Source organism: Oreochromis niloticus, linkage group LG6 (genome assembly GCF_001858045.2).
Source record: "Oreochromis niloticus isolate F11D_XX linkage group LG6, O_niloticus_UMD_NMBU, whole genome shotgun sequence".
NCBI classification, from domain to species: Eukaryota; Metazoa; Chordata; class Actinopteri; order Cichliformes; family Cichlidae; genus Oreochromis; species Oreochromis niloticus.
The window spans coordinates 27,240,713-27,262,998 of NC_031971.2; the positions used below are offsets into that span (position 1 = coordinate 27,240,713).

The 22,286-nt window shown below is 39.6% G+C and overlaps 1 protein-coding gene across 1 annotated transcript in view; it reads left to right on the forward strand.

The window, feature by feature from the left end:
• The window catches only part of LOC100699392 (sphingosine kinase 1), a 43,094-nt gene that overhangs the window by 12,736 nt on the left and 8,072 nt on the right, over nt 1–22,286 (forward strand). The window contains exons 2-4 of the mRNA XM_019359669.2: nt 6,697–6,846; nt 15,509–15,603; nt 19,065–19,180. Of these exons, the coding sequence (XP_019215214.1) occupies nt 6,697–6,846; nt 15,509–15,603; nt 19,065–19,180 (361 nt within the window). The remainder of the gene's footprint in view (nt 1–6,696; nt 6,847–15,508; nt 15,604–19,064; nt 19,181–22,286) is intronic.

The window sequence follows — 22,286 nt, forward strand, 5'->3', positions numbered from 1 at the left end:
TGTTTTCAGGTGGTTCTATCTAATCTGAAGTATTTCCAAACAAGCGTGTCACACCCTGTTATTCTGTTTGTATATCTGTCTTTTAATTTGTTCTTGCTTATCTAGACTAGTCCAGGAACAGCTGTGATTGTCACATGCAGGCTTATGCTGATTTAGAAAACACTTGATTTTCTATTGCTTTCTGTTTTACGTAGAAGTAGGTGCATTTTAAATTTCACTCCATCATCCTCATTTAATTGTGGGAAGCCAAAATCATGAATGAGATTAAAATTCAATTAGTTGTACAGCTCTAGAAACATTTCTCTCAGATGTAATCACTAAAGTGGCTTCCACTATTTATTTAATTTTTGTTGCACCTCATGTTCTGGTAGGCTACATTGAAATAAAAAAACCCCATTAGAGCGACATAAGAGAATTACTGATTTTGAAATAGTTTAACTTATTGCATCTGTCACTTTACGCAGAGCTGGAAGAGCACGTATTGTGTCAAATACAGTACGAAATAGATGTTAATCCAATAATCTCTTAAATGTGGAAACTGGATTCCTTCCTAATGGGTGTTGTCAAGGCTTAGAGTGCAAATCTGCACTGAGCAACAGGCAGAAGTGTAAGCACGGCCTGTGGTGTATCTGTCTTTCCTTCTACATCTTCTTTAGATAAATTTTATTAATATTAGCTACCAAAAAAGTTCATGTAATGTTGTCTGGGATTTCATAGACTCTTCTGTGGGTTAACTTAACACAAATATATGTAGGTATCTATCTCTTAGTTTTGAAATATATATATATATATATATATATGTATATGTATATATATATGTATGTGTATATATATATGTATATGTGTATATATATATGTATATGTGTATATATATATGTGTATATATATATGTATATGTATATATTTATATATGTATATGTATATATGTATATGTATATATGTATATGTATATATGTATATGTATATATGTATATGTATATATATCTATATGTTTTTTTACTTCGTGGCTACTTGTAATCATTGTCTGAATCATGGTCATCTTTTCCTATATATGAAATATAACCAAATATAACCAAAATATAACCTGATGTCTCATCTCTCTCTTTAAATCCCCAGTTTTCACTGAGTTTTGACAGTTTGACTGGTCCCATCTGCAGATTTATGCCGGCTGAGATGTGAGATGTGGGCTCAGCAAAGCGTAATGAAAGCCCGGCACTTTTTTTTGAATTTTTCATCAAAATTGCAACATCATAATTTCTTAATCACAGACGGTTGATGCTTTGTCATACTTCACTGCTGAAGGGGAACTGAGATACTGGAACTACTGACTGATGAGTGCAAGTCATCACTGTTAGTCAGACTGAGTCGTAGAGCAGTGATCACACTTCAAATAGAAACAGTGACCATGTAAGGTCATAGAAATAACGAAGATGCAACTTGATGAGTATCCCCGTGTCCCTTCCTAAATACAAACACTGAATTTATATAACCCAGTTTTTAAACTTGGAACAAAAAAAAAGAGAGACTGGAGAAGTTTTCACAAAAAAATTGGAGTAAGTCGTTTGAAGTTTACCATGAAACATTCATGTCTGTGTCTGGTTTATACAAGCAGATACAGCAGGAAAAAGAAAAAGAAAGCTGTCTGTTCTCACACTCTATATACACCCAGAAAGCTACTATAAGGAACCTTCCCAGAAAATGTGTTTTTTGCTTCTTTTTTTCTTTACTGCTCCTGGGTTTTCCCTTTCATTTAGGTTGTTATTTCCTGTGGCGAATAGCTCAGTAGTGATTATTCCATTAAGTTCTGGGACAGTTCCAATGCTGTTGGTTTGAAAAGAGCAGATGAGACGTCTGTAATCACAGATCAAGTAAACGTAGTTGAGACGCAGAGCATAGCTTTGTTGTTGCAAGTTTCCTGTCATTTTTTTTTTATCTTGATTGTTGTTTGTGTGGTTACTTTTTAATTTACACAATTCCCTTAATCCCCTCATCCAAGATGCTAACTGACTTTCTTCTTTCACCAATTTTTAAAGATTGTGTGAAGATGTTGCAGTTTGACTTCTGCTGTAATTGTTAATTTTTAAAAAAAAAAATTTTTATGATAAATTGATTGGCATTCATCAGGACTATACAGATCAACAGCAAATTAACAAACCCGACGCTTATCTGCTGTCATAAAACTACAACTAGCAGATTGTTTAAAAAAAACAAGAAAAAAAATATATATATTTGCTACAGTCTTTTGCATCTTTTATTAGATGTTTTGGCTCAGTGCCATGTTGCTGCTGCAGCAGAGTTAATGATAGAGGAGGAAACCCGGAGCGTGGACAGACAGACGAGAAGATAGTGTCCTCTGGAATGTTTGTAGAAGGGGAGGGGTGCCACACAGGAAGTGGCATAGGACTCGGTTTAGCCAGCAAGAAGTGCTGTGTGGGTGTTGGGACACACACACACACACACACACACACACACACACACACACACACACACACACACAGACCAAGGTCAGGGCGTTTGGTGCCAGCTGCCGTGCAGCTGATTCATGAGGGCACTTTCTTGTCTTTCCCTCAGGAGTCCAGTCGCTATGATTTTGAGATTACTGCATCTAAATGATACAAGGAAATGTGACATTAACGCTCTGCATTTATAAAAAGACATAACCGGCCTTTCTTGAATGCCAGTTTATAGACTAATCTGATTATGTACCGTTACATACAGGTTTTACCTGCCATTACCGTTACCTGAAGGACCTTCTGCTAACCCGAAAAAGAAAAAAGAAAAGTGTAAATGTATTTTTTTAATTTATATGCTCTCATTTTATATGAGCTCAGAGTGATAGGCTGATACATTTTGCTTTCATTTAGTCACAATAGTTTCCCTCCCTGTATGTGTGTGTCTGCATATGTAAACCCTCTTCTCTTCCCAGATACATGAAGCAGAGCCCAGTGACGTGAAGATACCCTTAATTACTTTAGCTTATGTTACTGTGAAGGTAATAAAAACTCCCCAAGTCTGAATTTGTCTGAAACAACGGAGAGAGTAAGAAAGAAGTATTCCTGTTTCCTGGATCCATCCATCCCACAAAGCATCAGCTCAGGGGAAACCCTGCACTTAATTGTGCAGAGTTCACTTGTGCAGGCTCGGCCTTGGCCACTGGAGCGCCTTGAGGCGATTGTTGTTGTGATTTGGCGCTATATAAATAAAATTGAATTGGAGCTCATTGTAGAAAGGCTTTGGTGGAATTGCAAAATAATGCTTGCAGTTCCACCAAAATGTGGTGTGGCTCATTTCTGAAGTGACACAGAAACTGCTCTCACACCGGTCAGAGTAGTCCTGGGTGTATTTTCAGCAGAAGCCACGTCAGTTTGCACAGAGAGGACGAGAAGTCAGCAGGTCAGAGGAAGGATAGAGAGTTTGGTCGATTAACAAAATAGAGGAACCTGTGCATGTATTCCTGGAATTACTACAAAGACACGGGTATTGAGTAACACTTAACAGTTGTTCTGCTTTACTGAAATAAAAGGAAAAAATAAAATTCTTGGGAAAAATTGAGAAATAATTAAAATGATATTGCATACTTAAAATAAAGTGGAAAACATACAGAAAACCATGTCATATTACTTCCTAAATTAACTCCTCAATCTCTCCTTAGTGTCTAGAGCACTGATGACCTTATTACAGGAAAATAATAGTGGGGATAGTGTGATAAGTTTTATTTGTCAGTAAAATACTTAATATATTTAAAATTACTCACTTTGGGGATTCTGATTCATGTTGATTTATTATACTGTGATTTAAATGTAGCGGAGTGTTGTGACACTTGTATTTTTCCTTTATTTACCATTCCCTTCTGAGTTATTCCATCAAACATTCATAAATAAGATATCAGAGGTAAAAGGAGAATAAATTAAACAAGCAAATATAATCAGGTGTCTATTGGCTCTAAAGCATGAGCAAAGATCGAGCTTTGATCCCACAGCACCACATAGTCCAGATTCCAGAATTACTGGTTTAATCCACAAATGCTGCAATATTACTTAGATATTGCTAATAAAGTGTCAGCAGTGCGTATAAAGTTATGGCAGTGGTTCAGTTCAGGATTACTGAAAAAAGACTTAACGCCTGAAGAGTTCACCTCAGGTCAAACTGTTAAGGTGCCGTAACGTGCGAACATCTTTCCGACCGGTTTCTCTGCATTCCAGCGGTATCACTGTGTAACCTGGTGCCCATTAAAATCCATCCTGTCAATTAGGTTTTTAACCAGTTAGAGACACTCATCACTAAAGCATTTTCAGTTGTTCCGCCCATTGTGTCTCATTTATCAGCTGTCAAACGTGCTAGGAGGAAAATCCAATCAACTGCAATGCAAAATGTGATGATTCTCCATAAGGAATATCACGGTAGGGTTTTTGGATATTGAGCTGAAACAATATAGCATGACACAAAGACTTTTTTTATCGGATCACACTATTTTTAGAAGAGTTTACTTTTTCCCCCTGTACCTGTTTGTAAAATGATCCCTTAGCTGCAGCTTGTCAAATGTAGCGGATAACTTCACCAGAGCTTTTTCTTTTGCCTTTTATTTTAAATATTTCCCATCTGACCTCCAACAAAAACACACTGAAAGGGAGAGGAGGAATGACATGGAAAATTCATGGAGTAGCTTGCTTATGGGTTTTGTGTGGGGAGGCAAGAAATGTTCTTTCTATAACTTTCTAAAACATAACTGAGAGAGAAACGAAAGACGATATCATGATATCGTCTTTCGTTTCTCTCTCAGAACTCATATCGTACTTTGCATATTAAGTAATAATCTTTCAGATAAAGTGAACCTTTTAGGCTAATGTGTAATTTTTATATTAAAATAAGCACTTATTTACCTTATACAGGTAAATACAAAATCCAGCCAGTCAGTTCTTTCCCTTTAAGTCAGCGTTCTTCTAACTGGGCGCCCCTGCATAAGAACTGCAGGTGGATGCTGCTGCTCTGATTAGAGTCAGAGCTCTTCGAAGGACGTCCCCTCTCACTGACATCACGAGGATTTGAGTTTTAAAAACTGACTGAAAGAGCACTCTGAAATGAAAGCTCAGACTTCATTTTGCTGACTTAATTATTTGACATTTTAGCATGTTTAACCTGAGCATCTACCACTGTAATATTATATGAGTGAGAGAAAATAAAAAAGGGCATAATACGTCCACTTTAAATGTACATGCTCTAGATTGCATTCAGGATTGCAGTACCTAATTAGTCCTCAGAGGAACAGAAGGCCAGCAGCAGTTCCTCTCTTTCTTTCTTTTTTAAGCCTCCACACCCAGTCTTCTTCACTGTGTTAAAAAGATTTGAGATCTGCATTTGTGAGATCTGTGTAACCCTCTGATATCTGTTTCAACCCCTAATTTGCATCAACCCCGCAGTTCAAAATTTAGCAAAGCGCTCAGAGCTGTGCACATTCATCTTGAGATGCAAGCTGTGTCATTGGACTAAGTTAGCATCTGCCACTGACCTTTGTTTCTGCTTGCGTCCACAAATGTTTCTGTCAGGTCTGTGCACGAAGTCTCCTATCAGTGGGTTCTTAAATGAGCTGTATTTCATAGCAGCTGCAGGTACATTACAGGTAATATCATCACAAAATTAAATTCAGATTAAATAAAGTACATTTATCACATTAAAAGAATGCACAAAATCTGCAAAAGATCAGCTGATGCAGAAAAAGCAGTGGGTCAACACATGCGTGCATCAGCCAAAAATCAGTTCACATGATGTCTTTAATGTGCAGAACATTCAAGGCTCCAGTTCGTGCTGGAAGTGTTTCTGTGTATGGCCCATGTTTCTGTCGCTGAAGGCATTCATTATCATGACCTTTTATCCCGCTGGGTCTATGCAGGCGATTCAGGCTTGCGCTCCATTGGTTCCTTCCTGTTGCGGTATTAATGAAATATTTTAGCAGTAACAATCATTTTGCACCTCCATCCTCTCCTTTACACGAGACCAAAGCTGGTTAAGAGAGATAAGGCTCGTGTTTGTATGTACGTCTTCAAATATACCAGTGTGCAGATTCCCAGGTGTCCCGGCTTCTGGCTTTTCTTATGTAGGAACATTTAGTGCTGTGTCTTTTGTGTTTAATATTTTATGACATTTCAACAAAAACTACTTCCTTTCTTGGTACAATGTGTGTACCCTTACTGAAATGTCTAAATGCTAGGGGGTGACCTTATTATTAGCCAACTCAATGCAAATTTGCATTTCAGCTTGGCACAGTGGATGTAAACGCATTACCCTGATTAACCTTGCGTCTTGTGTGCATAAAAAAATAAAAAACTATTCATCTCTCCATCTCTGTTTTTTCATTTTATTCACAAGCATTTTTTTACGGCACCACAGAACACAGATACATCATCCTGCCAGGCCGTCCTCCCACTGGTGCTGAAGGGGCACAAAACACTAAAGAAAACAAGGCGAGAATTATGATGGTCTGTCAGAGATAAAGTATAACACAGAGACGTGCGCAGTATGAAAAATATCCAATATAAAGCCATCGCGAATTCAGAAATTTTCTTTAAATCTTTTCTCAAAGCAGCGGTCAAGTTTCATTTTCCCAGTATACAATTTGTGGTGTATCTTCAACCCAGTCGTACTTATTCTGATCATATTTGTGGATTCCTTTAGTTACATTTTCTTTCCTCTGCATTGTAGGGGTGTTGATGAGCCAAATGTCCCGCCCGTGCCAGATGATGCTGCTGGTGAACCCACAGAGTGGGAAAGGACAAGCACTCACGCTGTACAACAACCACATCCAAAGGATGCTGAATGAAGCCGGCATCAAACACACTCTGGTTATCACGGGTGAGTCGCAGGCACATATTCTACACTCAATTTGGTTTGATTTTTAATAGATGTTTATTAAAAAGAACTTCACATGTGCACTTTGAGAGCAGAGCTGCAAACAAACAAAACAAATCAGTCAAGCTTTTTATTCCCAAGGAATTCAATAACTGTAACTAATTCATTCAAGTCTGAAAAAGACTTGAAAATGTAAATTAATATTCACTCTGCTATTTTTGACTGATTTACCCTCATTTGAAAAACGAGACCGACACTTGATTTGTGCCTGATGGATTGGTGAGTATCTGACTTTCAAGATAAGCTAGTAATATTTAATGAATCCATCCGAGGAGGAAAAAGTCCTTGAGTAAGATCTCTATTTGCTCCACAGGACTGAAAGAAATCATCTATTATACATGAATCAAATCAAGTTATCTTTCTGGGATATTTGAATTGCTGGCTCAGTTGACTGAGTGCTTAATAAAATAACGGCATAAAAAGACACTGAATTGGGAACGTTTATGTGGTTAGCTTAAAGATTCATGGTCAGCAGGTGCCTTTCAGCAGAGTTTACATGTTCTTCCTCCCACAGTTAAAGATGTTGTGCATGAGGATTATTGATGAGTCTAAATTGGCTGGTGCTTTTTGTTCTTTTTGGTCAGCCGTGACTTGGATGCCATCTTTGCCCAGATCGTTCTTGCTGTTGAATCGTGAACTCTGACCTTAACCGAGACAAGTGAGGCCTGCAGTTTTTAGATGTTGTCCTGGGTTCTTTTGTAACCTCCTGGATAAGTCATTGATGCAGTGATGCAGTCTTAGAGTAATTTTGGAAGGCCAGCCCCCCCGGGAAGGTTCATCACTGTTCCATTTGTGGATAATGGCTCTCACCATGGTTCGCTGGAGTCCTGAAGCCTTAGAAATTGCTTTGTAGACCTTTCCAGACTGATGCCAGTGACTTTGTTTCTCAGCTGTTTCTTTAGCTTATGGCATGATGTGTTGCTCCTTGAAGTGATTTCCTGATTCTGGCACTAATCAGACCTGAATTTGGCTACTGAAAATGAATCAGCTTTCCCAAAAATTGGGTTAATCAAAGTTAATTCATGATTTAAGAGTGGCGAATACTTTTTCACAGCACTGTACAAGGGGGTTATCAGGTGTGGATTTTGATGTTTATGGGCTGATAATCTTATTGTATATCTTCGGACCACCTTCAGAACTGGTGGGTTTTTCAAAAGGAAGTTCCATTCTCTTCCCTTGACCCTGTGCCTCTTCTCCAGTGTGTCAGAACCGTTATTCTTTAGCTTAATTTTCAGTAAGTGGATAAAGTTACAGGGAGACACAGCTGGTGATTAGGCAGGTAGTGAGCAGCAATGATGTTGGTGTGGCCAGAAAAGTCACAGTGACACGCTAAATGTTCATCCTCAGCACCCTAAAGAAACTGCAGTGAATTGGAGGACTAATTCATGGAGCAAAACATAGTCAGTGTCTTTAAAAAAATGATAAGCAGACTTGTCTTGGCATCTCTTTTTAGCTGAGATGCTGAATTTATGCTTAGGCCTAGACGTGGGTTTGATCATTTTAAAAGAGAAGTGGATGCTTAAAGTTCGTGGTGAAATCACATTTCGAGGGAACATTGCGAGTGGTCATAATAGGATTTCCAGGGAGGAAACTAAAAATAGCAGATGCACTGATATCGGTCCGGAGGAGGGTGAGTCGATGATCTTAAACAGGCCAGGTTTGTAATTTTTATGGATGTATTGCTGTAACTTTTTAATCACACCTCATAATGTAGCAGTGCATACTTCCAAGTCAACCTCCCACAAGCAGGATGAATCAGTGATAACACCAACCAACACACACAGTCATACACACAGCTCAGCAAAGGCCACACCTCCATTCATGGATCTGCTTTTCTTTCTCTGTCTCTATCTACTGCTGCCCAAATCCTCTTGTTTTCATGCTGCTGCCACCATTATGTTGACCAACTGCCTCTGAACCGTAAGCATGCTGTGCTGTTATGTAATAACTCTGTGTACACACACTCAAATACACATATGGATAAAGACAGGTCCATCATAAACACACACACATTCACACAAAATCCCCTTTAGCTGTAATGTGCTTTGATATAATCTCACGGGCCCCAATTCTGACATGTTCACCGTTGACTCTGTAATCTACTCTGGATAGTAATGATCTTATAGTGCGTTATTAGAAACTCATCTAAAACTGTATCATGGCAGACAGATAATTCATCAGCAGATGGGATTCAGATGCTTTCAGCCTGTGAAATTAATCGGTGGAGATTTTTTTTTTCTTTGAGTGTCTGTGTTTGTTGGTGAATCAGTGTCGTGTAGGTTAACAGACAAAAAAAATGTGGTTTTCATCACAGTCGGTGGTGCACCAAGAAAGAAAGGAGCGCAGTCAGGAAGAAAGAAGAAGAAATCCTCTTACGGTGCCGTGCAGAGAATGTCGAAAAGACAAAAGACTTTTTATAATTTCAGAGATGTGCTTTTAGACAAGTTAATCCCGGAGAATGAGTAAGAATAGATTAATCCTCAAATCTGCATCTATGTAACAGCATGGCCACTGACAGGAGAACTTGATTACAACAGCGATGGACAATCTGATCAACTTCTGAAATAAATGTTTCTCTCTAATCTCTCTCAAATAGCCTTGAATTATGTCTCAGTAATAAATATCTCCACCAGGCATGTTCAGAGACCAGAGGTCAGGTGGTTAAAGACAAAACGTCATTAAACAGGGCAAAACAGTGTGTGAGCACGATCCCCAAAGAGCACTGTGGGTAGTTTTACAAGTGATTTACAAAAGTTGTAATGCTTTCCTAACCAAGATGTAGTCAGTCTAATTTAAAGTGCAACACAAGCCTTTTTTTCTGCTTTAAAGATCAGCATAATTATCAGTAAAAATGTTGTAAATGTTAGTACATCAGTTTGCTCACTTGATTTAAATATTCTTTTCCCTATATGTTGCTCCTTCAGAAAGGAGTTTGCAGAAATGCATGTGCAACAGGGTCAGTTGCAAGAATCTCTGCGTTCCTCTCTTACGCACTCTCATTATAATAGATGATAGTACCTTTTTTGTCCTTGCCAAAACCCAGTTTTGTTACTAAATCTGCCCCATAGTGTTTTGGTGAAAATCCATTCCTGTTGTAGTATCTGTACACTGGCATTCACAGTTTTTTGTGTACTTTGTGAACCTTTTATGATTTTTCAGCAGGTGAACATAAAATCAGTGTTTTCAAGCTCTGAACATACCTAATTTTGCACACTCAAGGTGGAACATCGCACGGATGTAGCAGTGACCGAAACTCATTTTTGAGTTACTTTAACTTTATCAAAAAAGTATTAGCAAAAATAAAACTTAACATACAGCTTCTGTGCATCATGAAGTTCACAATGTCACAGTCCTGCTAGAAACAAGTAATCCTACTCAGCAGCCATCCGGGTAACATCTCCAGGCAGTTATTGTGGGCTAACAAGACTAAAACCCTGTCTAAATGAACAGGGAAAGCAATAACTTTGAGTTCAAAGTAAGGGCGGACGATATGGCCTCAATATTAGATCGTGATATCCCTTAAAGCTATCCTTTACGACCATGTAACCATGTCAGTAATCAGGACTTACTGCTTGCTTTTCCTCTCATAGGGAATGCAACTACTGACGCTCGGTTGAGTCATTTATTTACATTCGGTCCACACCTTACCTGTGCCTGACGTGTGATTCTTGCTCATTCCTGGGTGTGTCTGTTTGTTTCTCTGACATTTTTACATTATTCATATATTTATACCTCTTTGCAATATGATATGGCGCAGTCCTAGTTCAAAGATCACTGGAATATAACAACTGCTAATCTGCTGGGGGGGGTTTTAAAAAGAAAGAAAGAAAAAGAGAAAAAACGTGTTAACTAAGGGGCAACCTCCTGAATTGAAAGATAAAAACAAAAGTAAAAGTGTCAAAAACTGCAGCTCCTCTAGTGGCAACTTGAAGCTGGTTTCAAAAGAGAGTCAATCACCACAGATTCCCATGTTAAAATATCCCTCTCTGCTGCATTAAAAAGCATGATGACAGCCTGGTGCAAAATACTGTACTGGCCTCCGGAAGCTTCATCCACTAGTTCCAGTCATTACATTACAGCTCTTCCACTACCTGTGACTATTTTGTATTATTATGTTTTCCTGTCATTTAAGAAGGAAATAAAAAGTGGTCAATTTAAGTTGTTTATACCCATAGATGCAGTGTTAGCTCATTGCCTGTGAAAAATGTGCTTTATAATGTGTTTTTTGGCACCCTCACTTTGTAACAGCATGTTTGTCTGTTCCTGTGTGTTAGTGGCATCTGTATGAAGCATACGGCTGGAAGCGTTTGTGGATGCTCTTGTTAGCGGACATTAACAAAAGTGGACAGAATCATTATTGAATCTTGCTGCGTGGCAGCTGCGGGCACTGCCAGGGGTGGAGGATGGATGAAGGATGGCTGCACTGCTGTGGGGGTCCAGTGTAGAGGAGAGTGTGTTGTTCTGTCTGTGGTTGTGTTCTTGTTAGTGCACATGTGAAGAAGGCCTGCTGATTCCTCACAGGCACTCTGAGATGACTGTCAGACAGTATTAATTAAACAATGTCATGCTTTTCTGCTCCGGCTCATAAACTCAATACAGATTACAAATATTTACCAGAAGAGATGGCTATTCCCCGAAACTGCTCTGTTGCTTTTTCGGTCTTTCTTGTTCAGTCTTTTGTTCTTTCATTTATGACAGCACTTCTCATGCTCTTTTGAAATCTGCTGTACATTTTGGAGCTCTTATTCTCTGTTGTGGCCCATGTGAGGATGTTCAAACATTTATTGCACGAACACTAGAAGAAAGGGCAACGAAAGAGCAGAATTTTCCTAGATCTCACAAAATGTTGAAAGGAAACCGTTTAAAAATCTATCACAGCCTCCTGTTAAGCAGGAATCCAGGAAATCACACTGGAGCTGTGCAATAAAGCTGCACAAAGCGAGTGACATTTTGACAGCTGCTGTAGACAAGTAAAAGGCTCAAAATAGTAAGGAGACATTGATCTCAAATGCCAGAAATCCTGGGAGATAACACAGCATACCCGGGTACAAAATTGGCCGGGCAGCGATGCTTAAAGGGGAACGCTGCCAATTTTACACATGAAGATACATATTACAGTGTCTGACAGTCCATATTTTGTGGCGACTCTCAGAAATGAACCCTTTAAAGCGTGAATGATGAAATAACTGCCAGAAAAGTAGTTTGTCTGACAAATTTTAAAATAAATAGAAAAATATTCATTTGCATTTTTTTTTTTTTTGCTTAGAAATGTCATGTGCAATTTATTTAGGTTTTAACTACTTTACTCGTGTCTCCTAAACCACAACCAATCTAATATTATGAGACTGTTTATCTGGAATACTGAAATACTCTGAAAATCAGTTAAAAAAAACATTTCTCACCGATTCTTATTTTATTGCATTTGTTATTTTGCTGTAAATAAGCAGAAAAGATGAAACTCTACAATTTGTGTCTATAATATAGAGTTCATGGAAGCACTCATTTTTAGGCTTTGAGAGCTGCGTAGCCAGTGTAGATAACAATTGTGGGAATACTTGTTTGATATGGAGGTTTCCACTTAACCACAACATAGTTTGTGTTAAGCTGCAATTAACTTGTAAAGTTGGTTCACGGTTTTACTGTCACTGAGTTGAGGTACGTTTTCCTCGGAAACACCGAAAAGAGGGCGGTGGTGTTTAAACTCCTGTTGGCTGATCTTGCTTGAGGCCGAACTGAGGGCGGGAAATGTCTGTCAGCCCATCTGTGTCTCCATGGATCTGCGATGAGATGTTTTTCTGTTACTGTTACTACAACCTCAGAAGTGCTGGGTCAGTGGAGTGAAAGCCAAGAATTAAACACAGTCTGTGTGTGTGTGTGTGTATGTGTGTGTGAGAGAGAGAGGAGGGGAGGGATGTAGTTTTTACATTTGTGTGTGTACAAAGTTTGGGTGACTTCACCGTCAGGCCGCTCCCGGCAGCTGAGTAAGCTGTCGCACTGTTTAGAGTGTTTCCTGCTCTACACACACACACGCACACTCACACACGTTCGGTATGTTGTGCTGTTTAACTGTCATCACCTGCTGTCATGTTGCTGGAAGAGTGCAGCTGCTTAAAGATTGCTGCAGGCAGGAAACGTAAAAAGCAAGGTGGAGGTTCATTAAGCTGCCTTTAGCTGGAAGATTAAGGTCGACAGGAGGACGAGGCTTTCTGTTACCTTACATGCACTTAAACCATCACAACAGAGGAATTTGATATGTGGAGAACTGTAATGTCATTTGTGAGGCTGTCATCTCAAGAAGAATGGCATTTAAGGAAGTGCACCCAAACAGGATTTGTTTATTTTCAAGTGACACGGTGCTCTTGCAGCTGTTCAAGCCCTTGCAGGAGCTGATGCTTCAGTGCCACAGATGGGCCGGTCAGTCAGCTGGTGGCAGGATTTTACTGTAAGCCAGTAGGCTGAGATTGATGATAAAGTCTTTATAAAAGTAAGTCTTACCACTTCTCAGCCATTATAGTAATGCCTGCAGGCCCATTTCTAAATGAATGTGGAGTCTCTCAACTCTAATTTCAATATTCAAAGGGACCTAAAAACTGCATATATCATATCACTGACCATCTGGTTTGAAAAAACAATTAAAAAGTTTGTGGTTTGGTGACAGCATGCAGTGTAGAAAAGCAAATCACACGGGATGTTGACTTTTACAACAATGTTTTCTGTGAAACAGCATGTATTTGATAATGGGCTGGAATCTGTCTTCATCGTGATCCTCTCGCAGTGGCCTGTAATCTTCTGTTGTAGCCATCTGCTGCCCTCGTTTTCACAGCTCTGCCAATCTGTGCCAATCAGTTCCAGAGTCAGTCAAATGTTGCTCAACATGAAATTGCAGTCGGTACATTGCTGTTAAGTACCTGTTCAAAGCTAGAAACACAAAAGTTCAACAGTACTTGATTTTGTCTCCTCTCCACTGCAGCAACTACTATAAAAACCATAACAAGCAGTTCCACCATCCCCTAATGGTTTGACCGATGTGAGGAGCTATCCTTCAGCCGCACCGCAGTGTTGCTGCTCTGCAGCTTTGTTGCTGATTGGAGGCCTTTTAAACCTTTTCAGTGTTCAGACTCTGCGCAGATAAGTAAATGTGATGTGACTGGACTGATGAGGAGGAATTGATTCCTTCGTTCTGTGGGTTTCAGGGAAGAGGAAGTAGAAAGAGAGGAAGAAAAAAATAGATCCGTCACTAGAGAGAAGTGTATATGTGTCTGTGTGTTGGGTTAATTAATGCATGAAGACAGTGGTCGTGTTCATGTATCATATATCTTTGCATTAAAATCAGAACTTTAGGCATTTTTACAGAAGTAACCCAGTAATGAAATACTTCATATTTCTTCATATTTCACGTTCCGCTATTTATGGTATGTAATGATCGGTTCTCAGAGCTGTGAAAATGTGGTCTGGTCCGAAAAGACACCGAGACCAAACTGGCTCGCACCGGCAGTGGAGGCGTATTAGTGTATTAGCATAACTAACAGGCTGCTGAATGAGAGCAGTGTCTGGTTTCTGTGTTCCTATTTAAAAAACACAAACCCATCTTCAACAAAGCCGTGCATGGTGGTATTGAAAAAAATAAAAGATGTTCTTTATAGCTTCTTAATAGCTTTTGTATGAAATATAAGCACCATGTTGAATATGTAATACTAAATGTCTAAATACTCGATACTTTTAGTGGGGATACAGTGAGAAATCCAGTGATTCCATTATTTTAACAACCTAAAGTCCAACTTTACTGAAATGCTTATCTTCACCTTCATTTTCTTTTTCTTATCTAATCAAATGAGAGACTGATTGCTGCCCTGTAAAGAAAAATAAGAAATATGAAACAGAAACACAAACAAGTGGTGCTGCTGTGTGTCTGCGTGCGTGCGTGCGTGCGTGCGTGTGTGTGTGTGTGTGTGTGTGTGTGTGTGTTACACCTCAGAGCACTTCTTCTGCCCTTTAACCTTGATACTGTTTTTTTCTGAACTTCCGTACACGTGTTACATTTATACCTGCTTTGTACCCATCTGGATTTTTTCTCCCTCATTTTAAAGTCTAAGTTTCATCACGAACACCAAAAAGTAGAAAAGTTTACTCCTGTACCATCGAAGCAGCTGGCCCATTAGCGACAGACGCACATCAGATTATTCATTCTCGGACTAATTTGACAGAGTGCTCCTGAGTAATTTAGCTCTCTCAATCTAATTGCCGGTGTGACAGGCGCTTCATTTAAGACCATATATCAACTTTCCCTCCCACGGTGATACTTTAATTTGGAAACTGAAGGGAAGGGGAGGAAGACTAAAACTACAGGAGGAGCAGGGATCTACTCAGACTGCCTCAGATGTTCGTGTTTGTGTCATGTTGCTGTCTTTTGGCCGTGCTCGCACAGCTATGCTCTCCAGCTGTAACACAAGTAGCTACACCTCATGAGGGCCAACCATGACCTTCCTCTGAGGAGGAATGAAGCTGACATTTTGAGAAAGTGTCCCCCTTTTTAGATTTCTCTTGCAGGAAAGACAAAGCTGCATGAGTCAACATACTTTACATATTTTCTCTGTTTGTCTTGCAGAGCGGCAGAATCACGCTCGGGAGATGCTGAAAGAGGCCGACCTGTCGCAGTGGGACGCTTTAGTCATCATGTCAGGAGACGGACTTCTGTATGAGGTAAAGACACACGCGCGCTATGTTCATAACCAAGAACACGACCGTAATCTCCAAACCAATCCAGCTGAAATATATGAAATGTTTACTGTTTATTTACTCAAATATACTTTTTATAAACTGAATGTATGCCAATCAAGTATGTTTCATTTGGCTAGATTCCATTAAATATAATGTTTTACATCATTTTATATTTACATATAAGCAAATTACGTGAAATCAGCATTTTGGGGCATAAATGTTTTGAGTACATGTTCATTTTTTAAAGACATGGGCAATTTCTGACATTTATTAGACAAATAACTAAAAATGTAGCCTGCCAATCAAAAAAGAGCAGGCAAGTAGAAACAGCAGTCTGCTACTCAACCCACCAAATTCACCTCACAGTCATCCATCACACAGACAGTGTTAGGTTAAATGTACATAGACTCTGCCTGGGTTATTTCAGTCTAAAATGGTTAAAATTGCATTCCTAAAAGGTAAAATGAGTGAGTACAATGGCGTAAACACAATAGTTTTCTATTCTCTCTGTGAGCACATGCATATTAGCACTCCACAGTACTACAAACATTGTGCTACCAGGCTGGATGCCGACTGTTAGAGCCTGACCAATGCCGGACTTTTGGAGCTGATGACAATGACATGTTAGAGCTGAAATGGGAAAATCATGGGTTATTGTTTCTCCCCACCACAGTATTTCATACAATACTTGCTACATAGAATATATACATATGTACAATGCTAGCAATTCAGTGCTCGCAAAATTCGCTAGCCCGACGTCCCGGGGCTAGCGAATTTTCCAGTCGGGCTACCAAAATCTATCTCAGCCCTGCCCGTCGGGCTATCATAGGAAGGAAAAATATATGTCATTGCTTTTGCATTCTTTCGGAAATGTAGCTGGGTAATTATGTCATTGGCATCGGGGAGCCACTGTCAATATGTGACATATTGAAATCGCGTTTGAATTTGCGCTTGTTTTTTGCTTTCACTTTGCGATCGCGCGAACGGTGTGTAGAGAGCGGCAGTTTTGATATCAGTTTCATCACTGATTGGTGAGTGACAGATTAATTGCGCACCAATTCCTCTGACATCGTCTTATCACTCATTAGCTTACTATTCAAACCTGACAAGTGAAATCTCCCACAGCAAGCTTAAACATGTGAGAGGTTGATTGCGCAGAGAATCGCTGAGCGTTATGTAAGTACGTGTGTAAAAGCAGCAGGATATAGATTTTAGCTCTGCTGAGCCAAATAAGACAAGTCAGGGTGAAGAAGTGACAGCCAAAGAAAAGCTTACCACAAAACGGAAAAGTTATGACAAATCAGACTATGAGGGAAAAAGAAAGTGCAGCTTTATAGTTTCATGGACAAAAGAATTTATGTGGCTGGAATATGACAAGCTAAATAACCAGGGGTGCACATAAGTGGTCCGCAGGTGCGCATTCGCTGTCCAAAAAAAAAAAAAATGCGCACCAGATAAGAAGTTGCAACGCGCACCTCCAGATTTTCTGGAGGAGGACAGACATTTGTTTAGAACTCCTAATGATGTCGAAGAAGCAAGCTCCTTTAAGCAATTACTTTGGTGTTCCTCCACCTCCAAAGAAATGTCAGGAGGAGTCCGAACCGCAAAAGAAGCGCGTATTCTCGGAAAAGTGGTTGCAGGAGGTGAGCTGGCTTCAAACAAATGATGAACGCAGAGAGATGTGGTGCAGAATATGCCGTGAAAATCCCACTCTAGCAGACAAAAACAGTGCCTTTTATATGTACGCAAACGCGCGTTGCAACTTCTTATCTGGTGCGCGTCTTTTATTTTGACAACAAATGCGCACCTGCGGACCACTTATGTGCACCCCTGTAAATAACATAATGTTCTGCCGGGTGTGTTGTTGGTTTTCCCTTGATTTCTGAGTCGACAAGCGTCTTTGTTACTGGGACCAGTAATTTTAAGAAAGACCCCCATTAGAACCCATGAGAAATGCAAGAAATGCAATATTGCTCAGTCTGCAATATCTTTCCCAGAACAAACACCAATTGCAAAGAACATACTAAAAATAAACCTGAAAAATCTGTTTAGAACAGCGTACTATGTTGCAAAGAGTGAACTACCATTGGCAAAATTTAGCAGTGTTTGCAAACTTCAAAAAAAATGTCCTAGATCTTGGTTTCACTTATCTCTTACCCGTGACTTCAGTGGAAATTCCAAATTCAGGATCTGACACAGACTGATTCATGGTCTACACAGTTCTTACAAGTGCATAGAAATTTCTGTTCAATTAGAACCAAGTATTTGAGTTGATGATTGTAATTTTTATACAATGTTGTAATTTGTGTTTCAACAATGTTTTGATTAATGTTTTGTTTCCGTTACAATATTATACATTAAAGTATAATATTGTAACGGAAACAAAACAGGAAACAAAACATCAATCAAAAAAATTGCTCTCTTTTTTATTCGGGCTACTTAAATTTATTTTGGGCTACCACAAACTGAAGAGTCCCTGCCCGAAGGGCTACCAGGGATTTTGAAATTTTGCGAGCCCTGCAATTTCAGCGACACAGTGTAGCAGTGGTTAGCATTGTCAGCCCACAACAAGGGGTTTCCTAGTTCGAACATTTCAGCCAGCAGGAGCCTTTCTGTGTGGAGTTTGTTCTCCCCTGCCTGCATGGATTTTCTTCAGGTCTTTGGCTTCTTCCCACAGTCCAAAGACATGTTGGGTTGATTGGTGATTAATTTATGTTAACCCTGTGATAGACTGGCATCATGTCTCAGGTGTACCCTTCCTTTTCTCCTATGACAGCTGGGATAGGCTCTCGGCCCCCACGACCCTGAGTTGGACAAGCAGTTAAAAAAGTGTATGGCTGGATTGGTGGTTGGAAAGTTGCTGTGCAGATGCCATTTCACTCTGCTACTCTGCTGCATGCACTGCAGGTGTTTCTAAGAGTATCATAAACTGTTGATATGATGGCAATATTTACAACCTGCATTACTGTACTTAAAGCAAAAAATAAGTTGTAAATAGAAGTAAACTATGGACAAAATTGGGCCACACTTTCTCTTAATATCTGAATGTAGCTGCTTTCATCAAACACCTTGTGAAAAGAATCATTCTAAGGAGCTCACTGAAGTCAAGCATGTGACTGTAACAGGATACCACCGCTGCAGCAAGTCAGTTTGTGAAATTTCTTCCCTCCTAAATATTCTATGATCAGCTCTAAGTGCTATTATTGCAAAGTGGAAGTGTGTGGGGACCACAGAACCTCAGCCTTAAATTTCCAAACCTCCTCTGGCATTAACATCAGCGCAAAAACTTCATTACATGTCTTTCCACGGTCACCAGCTCCTGCTGGTTTGATGTGCAGGTGGCCCTGTGCTTTGGTCCATACAGTGTATATCTGTCACTGGCTAGCTGACACAGTAAATTTTTCAGGCCACCTTACTGAGGTTGTATTTTCTGTGTGCGTCAGGTGATAAATGGTCTGCTAGAGAGGCCAGATTGGGAGGAGGCCATCCGGACACCGCTGGGTATCCTTCCTGGTGGATCAGGCAACGCCTTGGCTGCATCCATACATCATTACTCTGGGTGAGGCACGCACACACACGCAGAAATCAGTCATCAGCACTCTGTAGAAACCTCAAAACCTTGAACCTTTTTTTCCAGTTTTGGACTGTTGGATAGATAAAATAAAACTTAATAAGACATCATCTTAAAAATAAAGATCTTTTGTTTTTGCCATTTTAAAAATACACTAATAATCAATGAGCAGATTAATCGGTAGTAAAAATGATTAGTTTCTCTTGATGAACCTCTGGTGTAGAGCTGCGCAGAAACCAGTCCAACCAGTCTGTAAACATACCAGCCTGCGCCACAACATTACACGCGCAACCAAACAGCAGCTTTCATTAGTAATTACTTTCTTAGCAAATGATTGTGGCAGGAGGAGGTCTGTCTATTTTTATTCTCGCGTAAGAACAACGATCTGCAGACAAGGACTCTGAATCGTGGCTCTGATCCCTTTAAGTATGGTTCAGTGGGGCCTGTCGAACCTTCTGTTTCTCATCAGTCATGTAACAACAGCTTTTTCTGTAAAATGTTGTGGACATGTTACAGAAATCAATAGGATGTATTTATTTGCAGCATTGCTGTACATACAGCATCTTTTGCACGGCTGAACCTCAGACACACATGGCCCTGACTCCTTCTGGTGCTTTTCGTTGTAAAATGCACTCCTCTCATCTAAATTAATTATTCATGACTCATTCAAATGGGTTATTGTTTGGAGATCATTCAGCCTGAACACAGAACAGAAAGAAGTCAGAGGACAGAAGATAAAGGCACTTGTTTACTCTATACATGCAGTGACATTTATTATAAAACAAATACATACAAGCAGATTACTCACGTATCACACACTATCCCTGCAGTGACACAGTTTGATCTGTAGTTAGTGGGAAACTCAAACACTCAGAACACAGTTGATGGGAGGAGTTTAAAAATCAGTTAACCACATATCACCTAATAATAAATCTGTCCTCAGCCAATATCGGCATATGTATCAGACCACGTTTATCTGTAAATGTTCATGTAGCATAAACTGTTACTAACTACCATTCAGTCTAAAAAGAAAAAGACCAGTGGCGTTGTTCATGAACTAGTGTCATCGGTTTGAGTCTGACACCTGCAGTACATCAGGGGTCAAGGCTACGTCTTGTCACTCAACCATCAACAGTTAAATACAATAAATATAACATCATAACACAGAAAGATCTAGAATAAAATATTAACATTAAAAGCTGTTATTTAAAATGTCAGTGGCAGCAGATGTTATGTTTTCCCTTTTTTATTAAATTAAATTATCTGTGCAATAATAATAATAATGATAATGTTAAGAAGAAGAAGTATACTTTGTTTTTGTTGTGGGTTTTTTTTTTCAGTTTGCAGTTAATCCTGAACCATTTATTGGTTACATGAAATCATTTACCCATTGCCTTCATATGCTGGGCCAGTGACTCCTAAATCATCATCTTGATGTGTCAGGACTCTTTATGCACTCATATTTCCTTGTAATTACCAGAAGCATAAAACAGGACTGTCACTCTCACTTAGCAGGGCACGATGCCAAATCATCACTTTGTGCAGCCGTTTCTGTTGCAGCATCTTAACATGATGCTACAGTCACAGTGGGGCACGTCCAAATTATTGCAGTCGTGTGCAGTGAACTCAACAATCTTGACAACAATCTTTTAAATGGTGAAGTCAAAGAAAGAAGCAGGTAACTCCCAGTCAGTTGCCATCTTTAAAGCAACTGGTGAGTCAAGATGGTGGTAAATCGATGGAGTCAAGTTAACGATTACATACAATCTGTTTGTGATAAATCAGCATTTAACTGTGATGAATAGGCAAGAATTGAAAGTCTGTTCTCATCTACATGCACAGAATTCCACTTAACTACTTATGTTCAGAGTTCAGGCAGAACCTCACAGATTTGAAACAGTGATTAACAAAGACAGCCTTGATTTTATGTAGGAATATAACAAGATTGCAACCAGTTGCAAACCAGTCCAGGCCCCCAAAGTTGCACAAATCAACACAGACTGACTGATTGATTGCAACATGTTGGCCTAAGGGTGTTGCTTGTTCAAGTTGACCAGTTGGTCACTGTAGCTACTTGCAATTGGTCTCCAACAGCCATTGTCTACAATTGGTTCTTGGTTAAGGACTTGCGTCTCTGTTTAAGTGGCTCGTGTCAGGCGTTCTCAGTTCTTCTTACTGGTATTTATTTCCACTAATAGGCAGCTCACACCCCCGGAGAGTGTAATGACTAAATCGTCCCTTCGTTTGGTACCAAGACATGTGACACGCAGTTAATTTTCTTACAGGTGGTTGGTTTGTTTCATAAAGATGTGGCTTCTTGGTTCATTTCCTATACAAATTTGCGTCCTTCTATGTAAACAGCTTTTAAACTGTGGCTTCTATTTGTGTTTTTAGACATGAAAAAAAATGTGTGAAAAATGTGTGAAATGAAAAAAAAAAGCCTGTTTAAGTGCTTTGAGGCGCTTCCTTTTCAAGCTGCTTCTTTTTTTGTAGGTCACATGAGCTTTATCTCAGCGCCTCGCCGTTTTATTTAATTAAATAATTTTTCACTCAAGTGTTGTTTTTTTGGTGGGTGTTTTTTGGTGTCAAGCAGTTTTTTGTCCTGCTGTCTTGGTTTAAAAAAAAAAATGGGGGGGGGGGCAGGGAGATTCCAGACTGAATAAAAGTTAAAGTGAATATAGTCAAATTGAAGAAAACACCTCTCACTGGCGGTTTATTCTTTCATCTGCCAATCAGCTTCTCATCAAACAATAGTCTTCCAGTGAGAGCGGCAGCAACAATGGGAGGAAGGGACCAGATTCTGCATTGTTTACTCTCCTCTCACAGTCCCGGGGCATCCAGAAAATCTCTCTCTCTCTGTCCTGCAGTGGCCCTGGCCAGATTGTATTTGGTATTATTCCCAGCTGAATGTCGGGTTCACCGAGGCTACGTGGATCAAACGAGTGACAGCTAGAATGTATTTGGTATTATGCAAAACACTGGCAGTGTGCAGGTTTGCTGGCTGAGGGTCTAATTTGCTTCTGAGCAGGAGCTACAACGTCATCCAACCATCAATGGCAAGCCATACAGTCCTATATCGATTGTCACAACAGTA